This window comes from Chiloscyllium plagiosum, chromosome 13 (assembly GCF_004010195.1).
Source record: "Chiloscyllium plagiosum isolate BGI_BamShark_2017 chromosome 13, ASM401019v2, whole genome shotgun sequence".
NCBI classification, from domain to species: Eukaryota; Metazoa; Chordata; class Chondrichthyes; order Orectolobiformes; family Hemiscylliidae; genus Chiloscyllium; species Chiloscyllium plagiosum.
In genome coordinates, this window is record NC_057722.1 from 25099235 (window position 1) to 25123909 (window position 24675).

Here is a 24675-nt window from a genome sequence, read left to right on the forward strand (position 1 = left end):
CAACCTAACGCCAGCCCCTAAATCAAAGCCTTCGCTCAATCGAATGATGCCAATTGTATTTTTTTGAATGACAGTCGGCATCTTACGCCGTCTAAAAGATGGCAAAAGAAACATTTTGTAGGTGAAAATGGCTAGTTTATCCACGGTGAAGAGAGAGTCCATAAAACTGTAAGGACTGGCTGCTACTGGCGATCACTGAATAATTCATCCCTCATTGCAAGCCCATAATGTCTTTTCTCAGCCTTTTGTTTGGACGGTTTCTGTTCTTTTTTTTTCCTTGAATTACAAAAAGGTTTCCTTCTTTTGTGGCGACCAAGCTGTCACTGGCATAGGCTTTGTCCCGCCAAGCCTAAAGTGTAACTTTCAATGGACTCAGGGTTCTTTGTTTTCCAAGTTCATCTCCAAGTGTGGATTGTGTATTCAAGGACCTCTTTGTATAGCTGGAAAAGTTGTACAAATGTTTGACCAGCTCATTTGGTCGTTTTTGTCTACTCAAGATCCTATTTGCAGCGAAATTCGGGCAGGTCTATGGACTCCAGCAACAAGAGACACTTTGTGTCAAAGCTTGTGCGCAAGCTTTCGTTAAAAGGGACTTAAATTTATACACTCTTTCCAAGAGTTTTCCAGCCTTTTTTTTAAACAGATTCGATGTTTTGATTAACAAAACATGTCTTTGCGAAAAGGTACTTTGTTAGCGAGGAAAAGAAGATAATCAAATCGCAACAATGCCCAACAAGTTAAAACGAGACGCTGGGATACTTTTTTCTTGGTGTTAGATCCAGAAAGGGGCTCACTCAATACACACCCGGACAATTCAACTGGCAAATATGGCATATTAATCAGATCAATAAACAGTGCGGACTACAAACTAGCTCTCACGCTTCATGAACCTGCTCACACGCTGCTTCACTTCCAGTCCCGTACCGGGCTAAGCAGACTGCGCCATTCATTCGGAGCCACTTTCCTGACGACATTCAGGGGATACCCAGGGAATTATTATTGCACATATATTTTTAAAAACTAAGGGACAGTTTGCTTTCCTAAATAGTGGTTAATGCCTGATATTTGAAGACTACAATACTCTAAGTTTGTTACAAATATATAACTGGAGGATTTGTGAAGTATGTTGGGTTCTGTTTGATGTTAGCAACTTAGGCTTGCACTGTTGCTTAGGCAAAAGGCCCACAGTCAAATCTGCGAAATGTCATTGACTTTCCAGTGTTAGACATCTTTTGACAACCCTTCAATTACAATTAAAGTTGAAACCGTTAAAAGGAATGTTGGACTTTAAAGGCAGCTAAAACACATGTATACCGCCGACGAATATTCGTTAACCTTAGAGAACTGAGCCATCGTTTCGTTTTTATTAGATACAGTCACGTTTTATATCCACAGATGTCCCTTTTTATTGCTTGTGGCATCATATTAAACACAACCCGGAGTTCCCCAGAGATGTGGTAAAGAATTTGACAGAACAGTTAGTTCGCAAACGGTTAACCCCCTAACTTCCCACAAAACAAAATTCTGAATTTAGTTGGCAGTGTCCCTTGTTTCGTAAAGTACCTCTGGTACTTCTCAAAGAGATCGATGTCGAAAGGTAAACAGAAGGTTGGTGGATTCAACAGATCACCATGAAATTCAATCTATGGAAACGACCCAAACGCTGTGAATTTCCAATTTCAATTGCATGTTAGCTGAATAGAATATTTCAGATAATTTTTAATGGATCGATAGATTTACGTAATTACATCAGAAGGTTTCTTTCTTTCGGGCGAATGTTTATAACAGATGCATTTAAAGCATAATTCATCTTTAGAGTGCGATTTACTATCGGAAACCCTTTGGTCACAATTTATAATTTTATGTTTTCCTAATATTGCAACATTAAAGACATCATTCGATTCCAAGTTGCACTGGATCAACTCGACTTGATAAGGTTTAGTCAAAACGGAATCAATTAATTTGACCCAGATCTGATCTGCTCAAAACTCTTACTGCAAGGGAGCGATGACAGTAGCCCAATTCGTGGATGGCAAATCAGTGAGGACCTGACGCACTTCTTGTAACCTTTCGGAATCATGCAGTAACATAAAATCGACATGATTGTCCACTTCAAATAATAGAAGCTAGGGCAGGTTCATTTACATTTTGATAAAGGTTCTGTGATGTTTGCATCTATGTTCATTATCGGTGCGGGACTTTAAAAGCTGGTAATCGAATTCAAAATCGGACGCAAGTTTTAAAACCGCGGATTTCACAAAATGTTATGATAGCTGAAGTTTAAAGAGTTGTTTCAAAAGTTAATTATTAGACTTTTGAAGTTGATACTGAAATCATTTTCCATTCTTCAGAATTACATATGGTCGTTATTAATATCGTTATTTAACAGAGTCTGTATCCACAGGCTGGTCACACAAAGTAAACATACGATACCTGCGGTCTGAAACTGAAAATATCTTCGAATTTAACAAGAAATCGGTAACAATAAAACACGCACTGGCGAACTGCTAACATTCTCGGTCCCGTTTACTCACTGTAAATAGTTCTACTGCTTTCAAATAATCACTGAAAACTGACCGTACAGAAATAAACCCATCTCTCCTGACAACATTCCCGAACTGTAAATGAAATTGCAGTCAAATGATAAAGGTTAGAAATTGTCTCTTTATCTTGGCGCACAAGTGAAGCGGCAAACTATCAACAGGTTGCAGTGCTGATAAGGCTTGTCCAGGCTGTGTATCCAACTTTGATATCGCCGCCCTTTGCTAAACTTGTTAAATTGTTTTAACACCTTGGCGTAAACTTTATCACCCGAAACCAGCTCAATAAAACTCACAAGACAGAACGAAAGCAGTACTTCCGTCCATTTTCTCTGATTTCGGAAAATACCAGAACAACAAAACAAAGCTAAGGGCATCAAGGCATTTACTACAGCAGGCAACTGTGCTCGTGGTCATTCTGCCGCATCCGTCTCGGGGGCAGCGTGATTGCTACTACCCCAGTGAGGGGTATATGAACTTTCATCCATGTATTTCGCATTAGTTAAAGCCTTTCCCTTTTGGTGCAATGTTAAACTAAAAGATACTAACACTCTCCCCTCCCCCGCCCCCCACTCACCCAGCAAAACATGTAAAGCAATAATCGTCCTGGGATTCCCTCATACATCTCCATAAAAAATAAAATTGATAATAAATATTTAATTAATTAATACTTCTGAATTGCTAAAGTGCACCAGTAATTAGACGAATTCCACCTCTGCAATAATCGTCCTGGGATTCCCTCATACATCTCCATAAAAATAAAATTGATAATAAATATTTAATTAATTAATACTTCTGAATTGCTAAAGTGCACCAGTAATTAGACGAATTCCACCTCTTACCCTTGCTTGCCAGAATGCCGTCTATACTGTGTTTGGTCTTTTTATCGCTGTCTTCATATTCCTTCCTTTCACAGTCTTCCTCTTCATCCTCTTTCTTTCCGAATCTACTCCTCAGAATGCGACTTATTGAACTCACTTGTTTGGAAGAAATTTTTGTTTTTGTTAAAAGCGATCAAATTTATTCTCAATTTAAAAGGGTGACACAATTTTACATTTATATAGTTAAACGTCAGATTATTTAGGATTCAGTCATTGGTTTATAATTTCGAATAAAACTGTTCTATTTTATAATTTTCGACAATATTATTCTTAAAAGGATGAACTTAAGATAGAAAGATCCCTTAACATTTCAGCGTCAACTTCTATGGCACATTCAGTTTCTTGCCATGATTTTTTTTCTCTCTCTGCAATATGTAGACCATAATTCCAGTCTGCAAAATGGCAACTTATCACAACTGTATAGCATTGCTCTCTGGTAATCCTGACAAATAATAACATTTCACTTGAAATGAATTCGCAAAGTATTTCTTTTAAATTGGAGGCATTAGAAGTCCGGAACCTACTTGAAGCAATTCGTTAAAACCATGAGCAATTTAAGCTTTCTTTATTGGCTTGCGCAGCTGGACACATTTTACATGTTTTACGGTCACTTCCAGACATAGGTGAAGCCAGAAGAGTTATTTCTCTATGTTAGTAAAATTCGTATTAGATTCCTTCTACCCGCCCCCCACCCCCCATCGAAAAAAAATCACAAATATTAAACCAACCTGAGGGAATGGTGTTCCGATCACACATGCCGTCTTTCAATAACTTATCCCGGATTTCCCAACTAAACATTCCAGGATTCTCTTTCTTGTACTCCTCGATCTTTTTTTCCACGTCTGGTATTGCCATTTGCTTTATGAATTATGTTTTTTGCAAAGAAAGAAATAAAACGTGATTTACAATTGGGTTTCATGAGCAGTTGGGAAAGATGGCCTGGTTCTTGTATGGGATTATAGAGATATGCAAATGTGAAATCAGCAGCAATGTACTGTATTTTCAAGTTCCAATAATCCCCGACAAAAAGTTACTGCTCTTATAATTTCTCAATCAAGCCCTAGAAAAAATTATGTTCCACGCAACATGATTTAAAACAAAGCTAAAATCACAATAAACTTTTGAGCGTTCACATCAGTTGCTTTTATTGGACGTAGTTCCCCTCTCTCAGGCATTTGGTTGCTGATCTAGAGCTATTTATTTAACATAGTTGGCTTGCAGTGAACGAAAAGGCAACAAGGACAAACAAAATTAGGCACAAACGCTTTACTGATTGTTAACAACTGTAGGTCAGCACTTGAACTTTGCAGGCGCGTTATTGAAAATGCGGTGAGCTGTTGTACAAGTTCTGTGTTTAATGGGCTATATTATGATAATCGTTGGTCATTACAACCTGCGTGCTTAATTGTCTGTGACAAAACCATCCATATTATGAATTAAACTACGAATCAAGTAATAACGTGTGTGCTTTTTTTGGCATTATAAATAAGCACTGAACAGTCTGACCATCCCACAGGACTGTGAACAAGCATAGTTTACCCTATAAAGAAAATGCTGAAAGACATTTAAATTATTCGAGTTCCCTTAATTTCATGTGATCTAATGTAACATTTTTATTCAAAGGGTTAAGTGAAATTTTAATTTTATGGACATTCACAACGAAGATATTAAACGACTTGCACGTTTCTATTATATATTGCATATCAAGCGAGAATGAAAAAAGACTGGATTTCTGATATGTAATAAATCCAGGCTAAGTACATTACAGTAATGAACCTTGACTTGAGAGTTTGTCTTTTTTGTGTATCCAGTAATTAAAAAGAAAACATCCTTGCAATCCCACCGCCTTAGTTATGGCATTTTCATTGCTACACGTGCCTTCCGTTTGTTTTAAAGAGGTTTGTGTGTTTTGGTCCCTCAGATTGCCTAATGTGTTTCCAGTTTCAGATGATCAAATGTTATTACATCTTTCAACAAACCACGTTGAATAAATGGGTTTTAACGATGTGGGCCTTAAGTACAGGTCTGTCAAATCATTTTTTTGCAGGAACGTCCAGCTATATTGAAACAGCGACATTTGGATTAATACATCTCATGTTATTTGTACCGCCTTGATAATGACAGTCGCTCACGAATGGTACACTTCTACACATTAGCAGTGTTATCGTTTAGGGCGCGTTCTGCAAAATGCGGGATTTGATTTTCAATTCTAAAGATGATACACCACTCCTCAGGTGGTTTCAGTGGGTCTCGCTTGTCTGTGTTTAAAGCGCCTTCAAAATGTTGGCAGAGACAGCAGCGCCATTCGGACACACTTTGTAGGTGAACCAACACTGCGCTTTTCACATCAACTGAATTCCAATACTTCATCAAGCATTTGATCAAATAACTGAAGAGTTTAGACTGACTTACCCTGGGTTTGCTCCCAGTGGCCCCTGGCCTGATGGAGCCCGTCTCCTGGTATCTGCAGAGGATTTTAGAGACACAACCGTGGGAGACCCTCAACTGCCGGGAGATGACACACGGTCTGATGCCGTGATGGGCCATTTCTACTATCTTGTGCCTGATGTGATTTGGCAGAGGCCGGCCATTTATAAAAACTCCTCCGAGCTGGTTCACTCTCCCTTGACCTAAAGGCGTTGACACTATTTGCAGTGAAAACGGCAGCATTAATAGATGCGTTGAAATGTTACCGAACACACAGAGAAGTGGAGAGGAAATCAAAATACATCACAACGTTGTTAAGAGCACACCAGTCGACAGAGGGATTTATAAACCTTACTCGATTCCCTTGCGGGAGACATGCTAGAACAAGGTAGATTCTTGGTGTAGAATTTGTCCTTGTTCCTGGATGTCACTTTGCAATAATCTTTAACATTAAATGGCATCATATGGTTTTGAGCGGACGCTCTTCAACCTCTATCAGGGCAATAGTTAAAATATATATTCAACTACCTCCCCCATCCCACACACCCCTTTTATGAAGGAACCGAAAATCTCAACACTTTTGCAAAAATCTGGTTTGAAGATTCAGTAATCGGGCGCAGTCCGTGTTTACAATGAACTGTCTAGCCCAGGAATTGGACCCAGCGCTTCGTACATGTGGTCAAGTTTTAAAAAGAAAACTTTAAAGATACTTGAAACGACGAAGGAGTTTTGTTTCCGATTGATTTCAGATCGCCTCCGTTAACTTTAAGGTGCACCTATTGCGTGATTGCGCTAACGGAGAGTTCAAATCGCAGTCGGATCCTACTCACTGGATACATTGAACATGATCATCGGGGAACGTCCTTTATCGAGTACTGAGAAACTTTAGAAAGGGTTTCTCCCGGAAAAAGGCCAAGACAATTACAGCTACATCTACAACAATCTTGAGAGGGCAAAGCCTCATATCGCCTTTGCGGAGTTAAGGTTCTGCGGTTGCGCGATTCACGGCGTCTTTAGAACTGGACTAAGAAAGCCCAGAATGTGCTCAGTCAGTTAAAGCATGTGCGGCTCACCTTCCAATGGGAACCCGCTGCTGCGAGGGTAATTCTGTCCTGGGGCTGGCCGCATCATCCTTGGGACGGGTCCAGCCAACGTGCTCATTTTTAAAGGCGTTCAACTCCCAGATTTTTCTGTGGGTTTGCCGACCGGGGCGGGGGTGCGAGGGAAGGGGTAGGGGGGTGGGGGGGGGGGAGGTGGGTGTTGAAGAAAGTTGGCTGAGTTTTTTCTCCTGAAGTTTCGGAAGTCGGTGCTGATGGTTGGTTTTTGTTGCTCTGCGTATGTGTGACAGGTTCTACTGTGGTCCAAGGGTTAGGAGTTGGAGTCACAGCCAGGAGTCGCTAGGACGGTGACCTGGAGAATTTATCAGTTCTTCCACCCCTGGCTCCATCGAGTCCCCTGCTTTCTGATTGGCGAATAGGCGAGAGTCTTCTCTGTGGAGACGTGTGTTTTCATTGGCCAATCCCCGCAATCTTCCTTCCCCATCACTGGAAAAATATGGTTTTTAAATACAAAAGTGAACGTGCGCCTGCCGCAGTTAGAGCAATCTGTCCTGTTGCCTTTCTAACACACGACAGCTTTCATTCATTATCGGCCACAGATCTACAAATGCGTCCTTTAGCTGTTCTGTATGAAATAAAGTAGGATGCCTTCAGGGCTAAACTCTGCATTCGGAGTCAAATGAAGAACGCCTCTGAAGGCAGCACATCATTCCTAGATATCCTAAGTGATTATTAGTAATGCAATTCACCAACAATTATTTGCTTACAGGTCTCTTAAAACCAAGCTGGACTTTGGCAGGATCAAGTTGCTGTACGGGGGCGCGTTGTGGGACAGTCCCACTGCAGGATGAGGGCTGCAAAACAAAAGGCTCTCAGGTAAAAGGCAGGACACTGTGATGATCACAGACTAATCAAGCCTTCACATATTCTGGGGTTTATATATGTACTATTAAGAAGCAAAAAAAAGAGAAAGAAGTGCTCTGGCTGAGAGCAGAAGCGCCACAGCAGGATATGACGCCAGGACTGTTGTAAAGCCCGTCTGTCCTCTGAGAAGGTACTATTGTCTGAGTCCTCTATTTATCACTTGGTAACTGCCGGTAAACTCATCCTTTACACTCTGATCTTCAAGCACAGCCATCCAAGTGGGCTTTATTTGGAAGTGGCTATTCAAAAAACCCTGTCAGTCTGGCGCGGAACTTTATCCAAAGCCTTAATCAATCAAACGATGAGATAGTTAAGACTAGGCTTTGTTTGGCAGGCGGTTACAACAACCTCCTTTTGCCAAAAAGTCATCGCTTTCACTTAGTGATTCTTAATCTCAACAATTGTTCTCTTATACCAGGACACAATGATTATCAAGTGACGTAACATAAAAGATTTAAAAGAGTCACTGGCTATTATACTAATTCTCCCTTTTTACGTTGCTTAAAAAAAGCACTTGAAGCAGCATCATCCTGTTTAGTGATCACCCTGGCCAGGACCAGAATTAACCCGCAGTGCAGATAAAGAATGGTCCCTGCAGTTGGGAGATTGAATCAGAAACCAATTACTGTAACCACATTTTACTAAGAAAATGTTCTCAATTCTTCATTTCATGGCAAGCAATTAGATTTTTTTTCTCTTAAATTAGCTGTTTTTGACTCCGTAAGTGGATTACATGAATGTGCAAGCTGCCTATCCTTAACTTTACAAAAGTACATCGGAGGCAAAATCAGAGGTTTGATTGTACACGGTCAGGGTGTGGATCTTTATCTGCATGAGTTCGCAAAATAATCAAGAATGGAAAGTTGTATCCATAAATCATACGACGGTTTTTGCATATAATAAACGCGTTAAGTTTAGGTGTTGAAGTCAATGATATAGAAAAGGTTTAGGAATTTAAGCAAAAACGAATGCCAGAAATATCATTAATGTAAACAGGAAAATATGAATTATAAAACTGACAGCGGAATAAATCTCAATAATTAAGGAGACCTTCCAGGCCAGGTACCCTTTAACTGGTGCTGGAACTGGCGTAAATACGAACCTTGCGAGTTATACCAATCAAGCAAATGGGGTCTTTAAGTAGAACTTGAAATAACATTATGTCTTTCGTTCCATTCAGGATATTTTGTCGCAAATATGTGACGATTAGTTGAAACTGAAATATTTTAAAACAAAGTCAATCTCAAATGTGAATTGCCGGAATTTTAGGAGTTGTACATGAAGTTAAGCAAATCTTCGATGTTCAGTGCATTTCGCGATATTTGATTGTTATTGTGGATGTTTTGGGTTTGGAAGGGGGAACCGTTCATGAATAAGATGTTTTTACCTCTTCCAATAGAGGGTTACAAATAAATCGAATATCTAGTTTAGCTATCCATCCGTTCTAATGTAGGATTATAATTTTAATTTAAAGATAAAACGTTGGAACTGTTACAGTTCATTTATCTTAACCCTTGGAAATATTAGCAATTCGTCCCTTTAGTCGCATTTTACAAACGCCTTTGCCTTGTTTTCGTTTAACATAGCATTTGTCTCAGTTACCCATTAACGATTAATTTCGAGCATAATTATAATTATTCGCTGTCATCCAATTATGATCCAAACTATTGTTATGCAAAATGCGCGATGATCTTTTAAAACTCTATTAAGTTTAGATTGTAAGAAATTATTACAATTACTCAGAATTCTAACCCTCAAAACTATTATGAAACCGTTCATGCCTCATTGCTATGAATAATCAGAATAATTTATTAATTACCAATTAATACATGATACAGTATGAGTATTTTAAATTAATATTTATGTAATATATTTGTGCAATAATAGTAATAGAGGATAATCACTTGAGAACTAACATAGACGAACAGCAATTTTATGGAATTCAAGAAATCAATTTGAGACAAAATTCACAAATAGCATTTTTTAAAAACTCCATCAAAATAACAGATAATAAATATCAACAGACTTAGCATATTGAATCTTTTGGAACTCAATATTAACTTTTTTATTATGGAATTTTATTTATAAACGAAAAGAAAATGATTACCACTATTGATAGCAAATGATAACATATTAACAGTTCAATCAATATGTTTTAATGATGCTGTCCCAAAACCTTAAGACAGCATTTCTTTTAGAGTTCCTAGGCTATTTTTGACACTATATATTTCCATCCCAACAGATTCCTAATGTGTTTCCCCACTCAGTATGGTAGAAAAATAAAGACAGCAAACTTTACCATATTGTTGTGATTGTATATTTCTGTCTGAGAGTGAATTGGGGATTATGGACAATGTTTATATTCAGCAAGGTAAGGGTTTCGGTGTCACAAAATGAAACTTGATCTATCTCGAAAAATCCAATGACAGCAACACACTGCCCGAGAGTGTATAGAGTGCAGCCAAATGCAGAATAAAACTCCCTCTACTCTGCTTTGAGAATATACCTTAATTCCAAACTCAGATAGTGTTTGTTATTCTACCGGGAATGCACTATATCAGTTTCCCACTGCAATCATGTTCGGGGCTCCCTTGTTGAGTTTGTCAATTAAAATTAAACTAGGGATAGTTTTCTGTCAATAAATCAATGCTCTTTTGCAACTGGATTAAGGATAAGCTACCAACCAGGAGGCAGAAAATATATTTATTCCAACAGTGTGCATTGAAAGAAACTCCATTTGGGAAAGGCTAGTCTTTATGTGCTGTTGTATCCAGTTTTACTAAAATGAATTTCTAATGCAAGTTAACAATGCAATTGTGCGTGGATCCAATTTGGTTTCGGGAATTGGCTCTGCAAATTTCAAAACCAAATGGATGAAAGCTTTTGTAGCAAGGTAAACTAAGAATAAAATAATGTATGAAACAAGGAAGTCTCATTTGGTTCATGTCCATTGTTTCTACAGACCATATACAATTCTTTCTTTCAAGATTTTCATCCCATTCATTTTACCTTCAAGGGTTTACTCAGCTAATTTGATTCCCTCTCCTCAAGTACCCCCTTCTGATAAGAAAATCAAGTGAGCCCCTAGGTATTATCGTCAAGTAAACATTGTAGAAATGAATTATGAACATCAGTTTCTGACAAAGAAAGGTGCATCTATAGTTTTATTATATTATAATTGCAATACTTCAGATTATGAATCTCAAATCAGGGTCTAGGCCAACTCCAGTTTTTGGTAATGTGTGAATCTCTGGTGGAGATACCTTGAAGTGCTAGGGAGGTGCTCCCTGCATAATGGAGTACTATGTGACATCAAGTCATTCAGCAGCAATCATCAGCATTGGCTTCAAGAAAGCAGACAACTGTTGGATTCAATAGGAACCTATATCATCTAACTGGCTGGATGGTTCATCCAAGTATTAAAAATATTGTCTTTATTGTATATTGCTAATAAAAAATATATTGAATACTTGGATACTATTTATGTGGATACAAAACATTTTGTGTTTTGCAACAAGTATCATAAAATATTACTAATTGTATCAGTGGTTAGTTTATCAATTTGATTTCACGTTTAAACATACGTGTGCATGTTGCAATCCAATCTAATTATATTTCTAACACAATAAGAAAACATTTCCCATTACCATGTCAACATTTAAAGTAAAATAAGTAACTGGATAGCCAGCAGAACATGTGAGAAATAGCAAATACAGCACCATGATATTCAATGTGAAAACAGAAAGGAATATGCAGCATTTAGAAAGGGTGCAGGACTGGTCGAGAAATGAGATAAAATGAGTATTGTCCAAATTCACTGAGCAGGTAAATTAGCAAATGCAACAACTGATGAGCAGTGAAGAATCTTCAAATATGAAGTGATAAGAATACAACATGGTTATATGATAAAACAGAAAGCCATATTGTAGGATATTAAGGTAAAGAAGAAAATTACAAGTTCAAACTATTATAAAAAGCCAGATGATAAAATTAAGGTTCACATTGCCAAATTATGAAAACTATAAAGGGCTCTCTGATTATGGAAAAAGGAAATTAAAAAGATTCTTATAAATATAATGGGAGTAAAGGAACATTGGAAAAGAATATAGGGCTGCTCAGAAATAAATGGACAAATGTACTTGTAGTGGCTAGAAATACTGTATCAACATAATGAAAACTAACTGCGAGTCAGCTTTAACAATAGTAAATAGAGACTATTGGTGTATTAGAGCCTGAGGTGAAACATCACGAATGGGAAAGAATTCAGAACGGAGAAGATCTTAAATGGTTAATTCACTGGGCTCTAATTACATAGAGGAGAAGAAGGGAGTTGAGATGGAATAGAAAAGTTCTGACCACTTTATAAAATTATCCATTGATGTATAAATAGTGCAGATGTCCTGAAGGGTAGACCCCAGTTCAAGAAGGGAGAAAAGGATATGATGGGTAATTATAGAACAGTTGTTAACGTAATATGTGTAGGTAAGTGCTTAAAAGTTTTACTGTCATATCAATTTACATTTGCAGAACTATACGATAAACAAGGATATCAACAGTGAGGTCATATTTGGCAAATTAATTTTGTTAATTGCCTGTATAGATATAGGAGATGCAGTAGGTTTTAGATACGTTTTTGAGAGAACTCAATAAAATGTCTTAAGGGAGTCTTATCAGAAAAGTGCTGGTGCATGGTATAAAAGATGAGCTACATGGATATAAACTTAGCCTATGGACATGAAACGTGTATTGCTTCTATTTAAAAAACGTGGAAGACACGCACCCTTAAGTTTCAGTGCTATGTCTATTTTCATCTTGGTACATTTAGATAATTTCGATTAATGTACAGGGAGCATGATTTCAAATTTAGTAATGCTATAAAAATAGAGATTTTTAAAACAACAGGAAGAACTGATAGAGGTTTCAAGAGGGAATAGACAGGTTAGCAGAGTGAACTTAGAGGTGGCAAGTCAAATTTATTGTGGAGACATGTTCAATTATTTATTCTTGGAGGAACAAAAAGGAATGCAAGTAGGCTTGTGTAGGAGGAACACCAAAGGATGAACATGAATGAGCCAAAGACATAATGGACATAAAGTCATGTATACATTTTAAAAGTAACAAAACAGTGCAAGAGTAAAGTAATTTTTTAAAACATGTACAAGGTTGTGGTTAGGGCACAGTTATCATTCTTTGTGTAGTTTTGAGCACTTTACTATTGAAAGATTAAAGCTCTGGAGACAGTGCAATATATACTGATCGGGGTGATACTGGGAATGAAAATACTGTGACTACAAGAGCAGGTCAGAGGCTAGGAATTTTGTGGCAAATAACTCACTTCTTGACTCCGCAGTGCCTGTCTAACTTCTACAAGAGAAAAGTCAGGTGCATAATACTCTCCCTTTGCCTGATTAAGTACAGCTCCAACAACAATCAAGAAGCTCAATACCACTCAAGGCAAGGCAGCCCACTTGATTGGCATCCTATTCTCTACCTTCCAGAATCACTCACTTTACCACCAATGCACAGTCACAGCTGTGTGTACCTTCTACAAGATGCACTGTAAAAACTCACCAATTCTCCTTGGTCAACATCTTCCAAACATACCATTGCTATCACCTCAAAGGACATGGGTAGCAGATGCATGAGAACTCCATCACCTGCAAGTTCACTTCCAGTTACTGACTATTCTGACGTGGAACTATATCACCATTCTTTCACTGGCACCAAGTAAAAAACCTTGGAATTCCCTCTCAAAAAGAATGAGGGGTGTAAATTCGCAATGTCCTCTGCAGCAGCTCAAGAAAACAGCCTACCATCACCTTCTCAAGGGCATTCAGAATGGACAATAAATGCTTGCCTGACCAATGAAGCCCAAATGCCATGAATGAATAAATAAATGCAGTTATGTGGAGTACCTTTTTCCACTGATGCAGATCAGGCGACAAGAACATTTGTTAAAGCTTCATTAAGCTTTGGATTATATGATTAGAGAAAGTTTTTCCCCTGATTGAAGATTGAGTGTTGAAGAGTCATCAGTATGGAATTGTCATTAGAATTGTGAGGAGAAATTTCTTAGAAGATTATTGAAGCATGGAATTCTCTGCCATAGGGAATGGTTGAAGCGTTTACAAGATTAGTAGATAAATATTTGAAGCGGAGGAAGATACAGACCTGCAGTATTAAAGCAATAGGATTAGTATTAGATTACTCCAATTAAGAGCTGTTATAGACACAATGAGCCAAATGTTCTCCTTCTGTGCTGTTTCTCCAAACATTTGCATTGTCTCCATGTACAATCTTAACTGGACCACATCTCCCTTTAATCTATTTTCAATTGAGACTCCAAAGTGGAATCCGGAACAGTGCAACCAAAAAGAGATTTGCAAATATGAAGCAATTGTTAGCAGAATAACTGTAGTGTAGAGCGAAAGATGCTATTTGTCACATGAGTATTATAATTCACTATACCACCAACTTTAATGAATTATTTAGTCTAAAGGAACATGGTAGTGAAGGTTCCAATTACCAGTATCTCTTTAAAGTATTCAAATTATATTTAGATACCTTATCTCTGTTTTCTAAACTCTGTTCTCATTTACTTCCACTCTCAACCATACACTTTAGCCCTTCTTGCATTTCTTCACTTCAGGTCATAGCACTAAAAATTATGCTGTAACAATATTAAATCTGAATTTTATCATATCATTTTCATTTCTACTTTTCCTCTCCCTTTTTTCTTTCTATGTTTATCCTTTCTGGAGCTATCATTCTTGCCTCCACTTTGAACAGCTCCCCTTACTCCCATTCCCCAGTCCTGAAGAAGGGTTACACCCGCAATGTTGACTTCGCCACCTTCTCCTTGCTGTGTTCTTCCAGCCTTTTGCTTGTCCACTTTGATAGGCACACTTTCAGCTGCCTCTGGAATTCTCTCCCTAGACATTTTTCTTCTGTCATCTCTCATTCCTCCTTTAAGAAGCTCCTTAATACTTATGTCCTTTGCTCATCCACCCTAATTGTGGTTTGGTGTACATTTTTATTTGAGAACGCTTCTGAGAAGGACCTTGGGATGTTTTATTGTGTTAAAAATGCCACATAAGTAAAATTATATAAAATTCTTGAGTCTATTATTTCAATAAAGTAATTTATCAGTTTACTTTAAAATTGTCTCTGTAAAACCTTGAATAAACCAATTGAATAAAAATGACTTAAGCTGAATTGTTCAGTATTGTTCAGCATCATAATTTAAAAGCATGTATTTATTGCTCAAATATGGAAAAAAGATACAAACTGACTAAGTGAAACATAAAATATTAGCTTAAATCTCAATGTAGCATAAAATAGGAAATAATATTGTTCAAAAGTGGGCGGCACGGTGGCACAGTGGTTAGCACTGCTGCCTCACAGCGCCTGAGACCCGGGTTCAATTCCCGCCTCAGGCGACTGACTGTGTGGAGTTTGCATATTCTCCCCGTGTCTGCGTGGGTTTCCTTCGGGTGCTCCAGTTTCCTCCCACAGTCCGAAGGTGTGCAGGTCAGGTGAATTGGCCAAGCTAAATTGTCCGTAGTGTTAGGTAAGGGGTAAATGTAGGGGCATGGGTGGGTTGCGCTTCGGCGGGTCGGTGTGGACTTGTTGGGCCGAAGGGCCTGTTTCCACGCTGTAATGTAATGTAATCTAAAATTAATTTAAAATGAAAAAAAAATGCACATAAAGTTAATTCATTAACAGTGACCAATTGACTGAAGACATTTGAGCAGGGAAAATGCTTGAATGTCAACATAAAGATATTTATTGAGTAGTTCAGTGATTTGATTCTGTATTATTATCAATTAAAAGAAATTAGATGGTAGATATACCTGTATCATTTAAGAAAAACATCTGAGACACAATAAAGGATTTCAAACATAGGAATTGGTTTAACAGCAATAACAGAGTGGTTATTTGCCTTTCTGTGTAAAAAAGTAGAATTTGTCTCAATTTCATAATCAACTCTGTTCTTCTTCTGAACTCACAAATCAGTTCCAATGATTGCTAAAGTAAATAACTGAAACATGAGAGTTCGTCTCCGGCACTGATGAAGGATTTTCAATATTGTCAGCAGCTGAAGTGACGAACATGTACATTTATTTTAAGGTCATTTTATTTCTGAACTGTTTCCCTACATAAATACTGCTCTTTTCCAGTCTGGCAGCCATTAGTGTCAAAAGATAAATAATTTGAGAGATTTTATGAAATCTTGGCAATAGTCTTCCCATGAAATTTTCATTAAGTAGCTGATATCTAGTGAGCTTAAACTTGCATTATTTTAAGGACTGAATGAAAATTATTGTTATCAAGAATTGAATCCCAAGTTTATTGGACACTACAGCTTTTGATGCCAATTTAATACACAAAATGACTGGAAGTAGAATTTCCCAGACCTTTGCAAACAGGTTCAGGCATAAAAGTCCCAGAAGTTAGCATTGGGTCAGGATTCCAATGTAATCCCTGACCTCTTCTGAGTTTGATCAGTTATACTGAGGAGATCCAGCTATGGCCACGAAGACACTGCTGTTCAAAGGTTGGTAGGTGGTTGCCAACTTCTTGGAGGGCACTTCACCTGCCAAACACTTCACTCATATTCACCTGCTTTTTTCTGCTGCCAACCTTCAGCAGAGTATGGCAGCATCTTATGCAGCACCACCATCCATCTCTGCTGAGTCACTGCCAAAGCAGCGGCAGGAGTGAGACAAACAGTAGAATCAGTTGCCTTCTTTGTAGCTGCAGATTCCCCTATGGAGTAGATGAGCTGGACACCAAAATCCCATTGGAAAGGGGCAAAAATCTCCACACCATTTTATCAGGCACAGGACCAGCTTCCTCAACATGTCTGATCACCAATGCTTCAGCAGGCTGGGCTCTCAGGATAGGTCGTTGTTGACAAATACAACTGTGTGACCTTCTTTCCAGTGAAGCAGATGGGTGCATAATGGCAATAAGCAAGATGGTGCCTGTCACTAGAGGGCAGTACCCTCAGCCCAGGTCTACATTTCCTGCCAAGTTGTTATACTCTCTGCAAGGAGAAAAAGCAAGGAAGTGTGAATGGATACTGATCCAGGTCCCTCAAAGCCAGCTCTCAGAATGAACGGGATGTCCAACACGCTTGTTTATAGCTGCCAGACAGGGCTCCCCTGATTGGACTAGTTTAACAGCCCCAATCATAGAACTCATATTCTATGGGATCCCCCTGGCTGACATTGTTACACTCATTACTTCCCTCCCTTTCTGAGTGCAAGGATATAGGCTGTATTTTTTTGTGTAGCTCCTCCTGAGTGTTTTAGCAACAAGTCAGGTTCTTCCAACTCTGCCTCTGACACAGGCAGCATGTAGAGTACCTCATCTCTTCCGCCCAGAGCATGTAGGAAGACATTCGGTCTTCTCTTCAGGTGGCAAAGGCATCAAGGCAATGATATCCATCATGTCCATCTCAAATTCAATGGTATCTTCAATATTCGTACCCTGAAGTGAACTGTCTATCTCGCTCAGTGGAGTGTTGTGTCCAGCTTTGGTGTTCCTGATGCCGTTTCACCCTCCACCTCGAGTCCAGGAAGATCAGATTTAACCTGGTGTGGTGTCTTCTCCCCATTAGCACATCTGCAGGAACTATCCCTGTAGCTGCATAAGGGTTGGTCCTCTAATCAAATAGGAACAGGGAGAGTTGGTATCTGGTGAAACTGTAGGCTGTTTCTTAAAGCCTTTCTTCAAAGTTTGGACTGCTTTTGCTGCCAGGCTATTGGACAATGGATGGTATGGAGCTGTCCTTTATATGACAAATACCATTCAACTTTAAGAAATACTCAGATTTCCTGCTGGTAAACGATGTCCACAGAGTCTGTGTATTGCAAAAGATGCGCACAATTTGTCTATCGCCTTCCCTGTGTTTATCGAATTAACTCCATGCAAGTCCAGCCACTTTGACTGGGTGTCCACACTAACTAAGAACATTAAGATCATGAAAGGACTTACATAGTCAATGTGTAACCAAGTCCGAGATTTACCTGGCCATTTCCACGAATGTGGGGGAGCTGCTGGAGTTAATTTTCATCCCTGTTGGCACTCTGGCCACTGCCCCACCAACACAGCTATATCTGCATCCAACTCTGGCCACCAAAGTAACTTTCAGTTTTGCCAAGACCAGATCTTTTGGTATCCAAAGCCAGATATCATCAGCTGTGACTGGAACTGAGTCCAGAAAATTTAAAACCATTATGGACCCTTCTAGTGGTAGTACCACCAGCGGTGTATGTGCAGTGGGAGGTGGCTCAATGCATCTACATTTGCTCCTTGGCCTCCCAGGTGGTGTTCCAACTTGTAATTATACAGACATAGTATTAAAACCCACTGCTGAATTTGGCCTTAAGCTATGGGAGGCATGCCTTGTCCTCTTTAAGTAGACCTAGCAGGAGCTTGTGGTCTGTCATTATTACAAATTTACATCTGTAAACATATTGGTGGAATGTCCTGACTCCAAATATGACCATCAAACCTTCCTTCTCTATCTATGTGTATTTACACTCCACATTAGCCAAAGGCCTGAATGCATAGGCTATTGGGCATTCCTCTCCATTGGGCTACTTATAAGCTAATACTACCCTGATCCCATATGGGGAGGCATTACATATCAATACCAGATCTCACTTGGGATCATAGTGTGCCAACACCTTACAGGATGATAGCTGTTTCTTCACTTCCCTGAAAGCTATGGCTTGGTTGCACGACCATTTCCAAGGCTGACCCTTTTATAAGAGTTGAAGCAATGGTGCCAGAATGGAGGCCAGATTATGTATGAACTTTTCATAATAGTTCACCAGCCCAAGGAAAGATCTAAGCTCTGCTATAAACATGGGAGCCAGGGCACGTTGATCTCCCAATGGCTGTAAACCAGTCTTGTCAAGTAGGTCACTTGGGGTGGTTGGAACATACATATTTCCCTTTTAATACATACGCCTGCCTGGAAGAACTATCTAAGGATTATGTCCAAGTTCTCTAAGTGCTCTTTATTAGTCTTTCCTGTTATTAACACATCACCGATATAAATGGCGATCTGGGGTAGATTGTGCAAATATTCTCCATCATCCACTGAAAAATTGCACAGGCTGGTGATACCCCAAATGGCAGTCTGGTATACTGGTGCAAACTCTTACGGGTATTAATTCTAGCATACCTCTGGGAATTCTCATCTATCCTCAACAATTGCAAGTGCGCATGGCTCATATCCAGGTCCGTGAAGAACAGACCTTGCCAGCTTTGCGTATAAATTCTCTAAGTGAGGGTTTGGCTGTTTATCCAGCTGCGAAAAGCAGTTTACCATTTGTTTAAAAACCCCACAAAGGCAAACCGACCCAATGGGCTTCAAAATCAGTACGACTGGTGCTGCCCATTCTGCAAACTGTGCTGTTTTGATGATTCCTTCGCTTTCCAGCCTGCTGACATCTGCATCTACTTTTGCCCATAAGGCAAATGGCACTCGGCGGGCTTGCAGAATCGTGAAATTGCTTACTGGTCAACATGCAAGGTGGCCTTGGCTCCTTTGACATTCCCTAGGCTTTCCTGAAAAACATTCGTGTATTTAATAAGGACTTCACTCAAGCAGCCAATCTAGGTGAATCTTTCCCAACAAATTCCACCCCGTCAAGCTTGGGCCCAAGCATTTTACTATGCACAGTGGGAACTGAACTAATGGCTTCTCATAAGAGATCGAAACCAAAGTTGTACTCTTAATCTGTAAAGGTTCCCTGGCATCGGTTCTCAGTCTTACTGAGGCCTTGTGCAAATTTAAGGGTTGGAATCCAGAATTTTGATCAAGACTAGATCTGCGATCACTGAAACGGCTGCACCAGTATCGACCTTCATTAAGAACCAGGTGACCACTTAACTAGATGTTTATTTTGATTGATTCTGGTTTGGATGTTGCTCAGCAACTTAATAATTTCAAACCAGATGTAGGTGGACTTTCCAGAGTGTGCACTCTCCTAGGTACAGCCTATGAGTTCTCTTACTCAATTTAGGTCTAATGGGACTCATTTGTTGCCTCGAGTGCACATGCTTGCAGCAACTACAACGACTTGCGGGCCTGGATCCTAAAGAAAATGTTAATGATTTGGCTGAGGCTTAGCTTCATTTGGGATTTTACTGCGGACTGACCTAGGGTCCCTCTGTTCAGGATTTGTCCTGAATGAGGCTATGCAATTGCATTCACTCAAGTGGCGTTCCCCAAGGTCCTCGGACTAACGAGGGTGTGCACTTCCATCAGAATATCTTGGAACTTATTTGCTCCACTTGCTGCATTTTCCAATGATAAAGCCATTTGTAGTGCCTGTTTGAAGTCAATTTGGGCTTTAATTAATAGTCACTTTTTCATGTGTACATCACTAATCCCACATACAGAGCAGTCTCTCAGCATCTCGATAACAGTTAAACCAAAGTCACATGCCTCTGCCAGTCACCTTAACCTCATCAAAAAATCCCAATACAGATTGCCCTTGTTCTCAAATTGACAAGTAAAACCAATATCATCTCAGAATTAAAGGAGGCTTGAGGTCATAATATTCCTGAACTAAATCTGTCAAATCTTGAAAGGTTTTAGTATCTGCTGCCTCAGGGAAAGATAGGCTCCTAATAACCGAAAAAGTTGTGAACCCACAAGCTGTCAGGGGAATTACTCATTGCTTTTCATCTACCCCAATATCATTTGCCCACAAAGAATAACACATTATTTTCATGTAATGGGCCAGTCTTTGACGACAGGATTGAATGAGTCAAGCTTTTCAAATAACGGCATGATGCTAGAAATGCTTACCCCCAACCTCAATGATGACTGTTGTGAGCAGATCTGTTCAGGAGCATGCTTTTCTCTCATTGCCACTGAAATAACTCCACAGAGGCCGGTATCAACCTTTATTTCCATGTGGAAATGCCGGTGTTGGACTGGGGTGTACAAAGTTAAAAATCACACAACACCAGGTTATAGTCCATCAGGTTTAATTGGAAGCACACTAGCTTTCGGAGTGACGCTCCTTCATCAGGTGATAGACTATCACCTGATGAAGGAGCGTCGCTCCGAAAGCTAGTATGCTTCCAATTAAACCTGTTGGACTATAACCTGGTGTTGTGTGGTTTTTAACTTTATTTCCATGTGAAGGGTCCTTCATCCCGTTCCCTCAGAGCCAACTCTCTGAGTGAACAAGATGTCTGACACTCTACTTCCTATCTGTCAGCCTGGACTCCCTGAGTGAACCAGATTAACAGCCCTAATCAAGGAACTCATACTCTAAGAGGTCCACCTGGCTGACTTTGTTACAATCACTACAATTGTTATAGTTTGTACGCAAAGGAGGGAAGGATAAGAATTGTGAAGAGTTATTTATAGAATGAGAGCAATACAGCATTAAGGTGAGGATCAGTGCTCAGATGAATATGTGAGGTGCCTGCAGAGAGAATAGAGTGAATGTGTTGAGCCTGAAACTACGTTGTCCTGAGGCATCCCATGTAGGAGGCAGCTGAGAAGTCAAAATTTGGGGCTTGATGCATGAAGTGCTTTACCACTGACTCACATCATAGCCTTCCAATGCACTGGTTTCATGTTGGCCCAGTGCTGCCTTCCTTGACTATTTTCATTCATGCCTACCTCCTCCCTTGGTAGAGTTTACCTCACTATACCCCCTCAGATCCTGCAGGGGGACCTTCAAGTCAGCTGCCCCAGCTTCTCCATTCATGTCGTTTCTGTGCTGTCTTACAAATCCAAGTGTTCCTGAGCTTTTCTTTACCGTGCTGTGATCTTGTTAGAAATTCTTCCTTTGACAGAATGGGCACATCACCTTCCTAATTGGTTGGTGAATCCAGAGACAGGGTAACAGTTAGTTTTGTCCAGTAAGGAACAACTTGTAGCCGTGCCATTCTAAGAGTTGGATTTGACACTCAAAAGTCATCCTGCTATTCCAGCAGGGGCTAAACCAAATCATCCGCCCACATTTCCACCACCTCCAAACAGACCCCACCACGGATATATTTCCCTCCCCACCCCTTTCCGCCTTCCGCAAAGATCATTCCCTCCGTGACTACCTGGTCAGGTCCATGCACCCCTACAACCCACCCTCCCATCCTGGCGCTTTCCCCTGCCACCACAGGAATTGCAAAACCTGCGCCCACACCTCCTCCCTCACGTCCATCCAAGGCCCTAAAGGAGCCTTCCACATCCATCAAAGTTTTACCTGCACATTCACCAATATCAGTTATTGTATCCGTTGCCCCCAATGCAGTCTCCTCTACATTGGGGAGACTGGACACCTCCTAGCAGAGCGCTTTAGGGAACATCTCCGGAACACCCACGCCAATCAACCACACCGCCCTGTGGCCCAACATTTCAACTCCCCCTCCCACTCTGCCGAGGACATGGAGGTCCTGGGCCTCCTTCACCGCCGCTCCCTCACCATCAGACGCCTGGAGGAAGAACGCCTCATCTTCTGCCTCGGAACACTTCAACCCCAGGGCATCAATGTGGACTTCAACAGTTTCCTCATTTCCCCTTCCCTCACCTCACCCCAGTTCCAAACTTCCAGCTCACCACTGTCCCATGACTTGTCCTACCTGCCTATCTTCTTTTCCACCTATCCATTCCACCCTCCTCCCTGACCTATCACTTTCATCCCCTCCCGCACTCACCTATTGTACTCTATGCTACTTTCTCCCCACCCTCACCCTCCTCTCACTTATCTTTCCAGCCTCCAGACTCTCTGCCTGTATTCCTGATGAAGGGTTTTTGCACGAAACGTCGATTTTACTGCGCCTTGGATGCTGCCTGAACTGCTGTGCTCTTCCAGCACCACTAATCCAGAATCTGGTTTCCAACATCTGCAGTCATAGTTTTTACCTAAGTTGAGAAGGTGCTGCTCAAGGGGTCTGATATGCCAATTACTGCCAGCAGGTGGCACACGTGTGAAGGAGAAAGGGCTTTCGTTTTTTTTGCATCTCGGTTTACTATTAGTAATCAATCAACTTAATTTGGCTTTTTCCTTGTTCAGCAACACAGACGCCACAGTGCTCTCATTGCTGCCACAACTCAGATCAGGTAATACTTGAAGTTCTCCTTAATTCTCAGATAAAAAAATCAAAGGGTGGAAAATGATGTGTGGCCCTTCATTTTTATGGGTCTAACAGAGGTATAAAACAAACTAGTTTAGCAGGGGATGGCCTATGTCCAATTTGCACAACTATCAGCCCCACTGCTAAATTTATGGGTCACTTCTTACAGTCATCCTCAAAAGATACCTTACACAGGATTAGACTCCTTAAGTATTTAAATTTGGGGTGAACGTTTGCTTAAGAAATCCATTAATAAATTATTCAGTGATGCTGCTCAGGAATCTTCACCAGCTCCCACACCAAAAATTCTATGTATATTACAAAAATGTTGTTTAAAAAAAAATCCAGTGTAGTTCCAATCAGATTTCAATCCTTTTCTCCTGGAATTTACCTGAGGGCTGTTCTCGATGAATGCAGGCAGCTGAACATCGATGCCTTTCCTCAGATGAGAAGCCTGCAAAAGGCCTGAGGTAACAGATTGAGGCAAGTCTGTTGTTGAGATCCAGTTTCTGTCAGTTCTTGGGCCTCTCATTATTGTGTGTGTGTGCTGGTCAAGCAGTGTCATGCCTCAGCTCAAGAAATTTCTAGGTCTATATTTTTCCTGCTTAATTTATACTTGGAACTATTTTGGCACATACCATTTTTGTATGCTAAAGAAATTGCAGTGAACAGAAGTTTGGAATTTCTTTACTTAAATAGATGTTTGCATCACGCAATACTTTATTTGCACTTTTGCCTTCACTTATTAGAGTCATAATTATGGAATTTTTTTCAGCACAGAAAGCCTTTAGTCCATCGCACCTATGCTAGTCATCAAGTGTCTATCTATTCTAATCCCATTTTCCAGCACTTGGCCTATAGCCTTGTATGTTGTGGTGTTTCAAGTGTTTAACTAAATACTTCTTAAATGTCTTGAGGATTCCTGCCTCCAGCACTCTTTTAGGGAGTGAGTTCCAAATAACCACCACCCTCTGGGTGAAAATTCTTTCCTCAAATCTCCTTTAAGCCTTTTGTTCCTGTGGGAAAATAATAAATAAATATTAGACTACAATTCATATTTCTGCATTAATGATTGCTTAAATTTCTGCAACAGAGATTATTATTCAAGATTGCAACAAAAAAATCATTAAATTATTGTTAATCATTTAAATTAAGTGGTACATGAATGAAGGACTTCCATTACTTGGGGATTCTGGGCAGTTTGGCATTGTTTTTCTTAGGACAGTGAAGTGTATATGGCTATAGGTTGTAATTCAGCCAGGATTTCATTGAATAGGGTAGAATATGCTAAAGACACTGAATGACGTTTTATTCCTGTATATCATGGCCAAGAGAAGACTCAGTACAGATGTTCAAAATCATGAAGGATTTGATAGAGTACAGAAGGAGATATAAAGGAGACCATAATATAAAGCATGAATAAATAAGACATTATTAAAATTGAATGTATTTAAATATGAATCTCAGGAAAGTGGAGTTTAGTTCTTTTTAAAAATATATGCGCTGTGGTTCTTCATTGTTATTAAGGGAAGAGGAATGTCCACTGACCAAATAACAATGATCTGTCTGCTGTGTTTCAGTTTGTAGTGCTCATCCCTCTTAATCAGAAAGTTATGGTTTCTAGTCCCACTTCGGAATTCGATCATAAAAATTAAGACTGACATCTCCGTGCTTTACTAAGAGAATCTGACTAGATGTACTTTGACCAGATAAGGTATTAAATCAAGG

At 39.8% G+C, this 24675-nt stretch overlaps 1 protein-coding gene across 3 annotated transcripts in view; it reads right to left on the bottom strand.

Annotated features, from left to right (window-relative positions):
- The window catches only part of pax3b (paired box 3b), an 87619-nt gene extending 80605 nt beyond the window's left edge, over positions 1-7014 (bottom strand). For 2 of the 3 annotated variants that reach the window (XM_043702050.1, XM_043702048.1), the window contains exons 1-4: positions 6922-7014; positions 5834-6066; positions 4150-4279; positions 3383-3517 (exon numbers count right to left, since the gene is read on the bottom strand). In XM_043702050.1, the coding sequence (XP_043557985.1) occupies positions 3383-3517; positions 4150-4279; positions 5834-6066; positions 6922-7009 (586 nt within the window). In that variant the 5' untranslated portion in view covers positions 7010-7014. Of the gene's footprint in view, positions 1-3382; positions 3518-4149; positions 4280-5833; positions 6067-6678; positions 6743-6921 lie in introns of those variants that run through there. The other variant, XM_043702049.1, reaches the window with a different exon arrangement.
- Positions 7015-24675: the final 17661 nt, after the last annotated feature.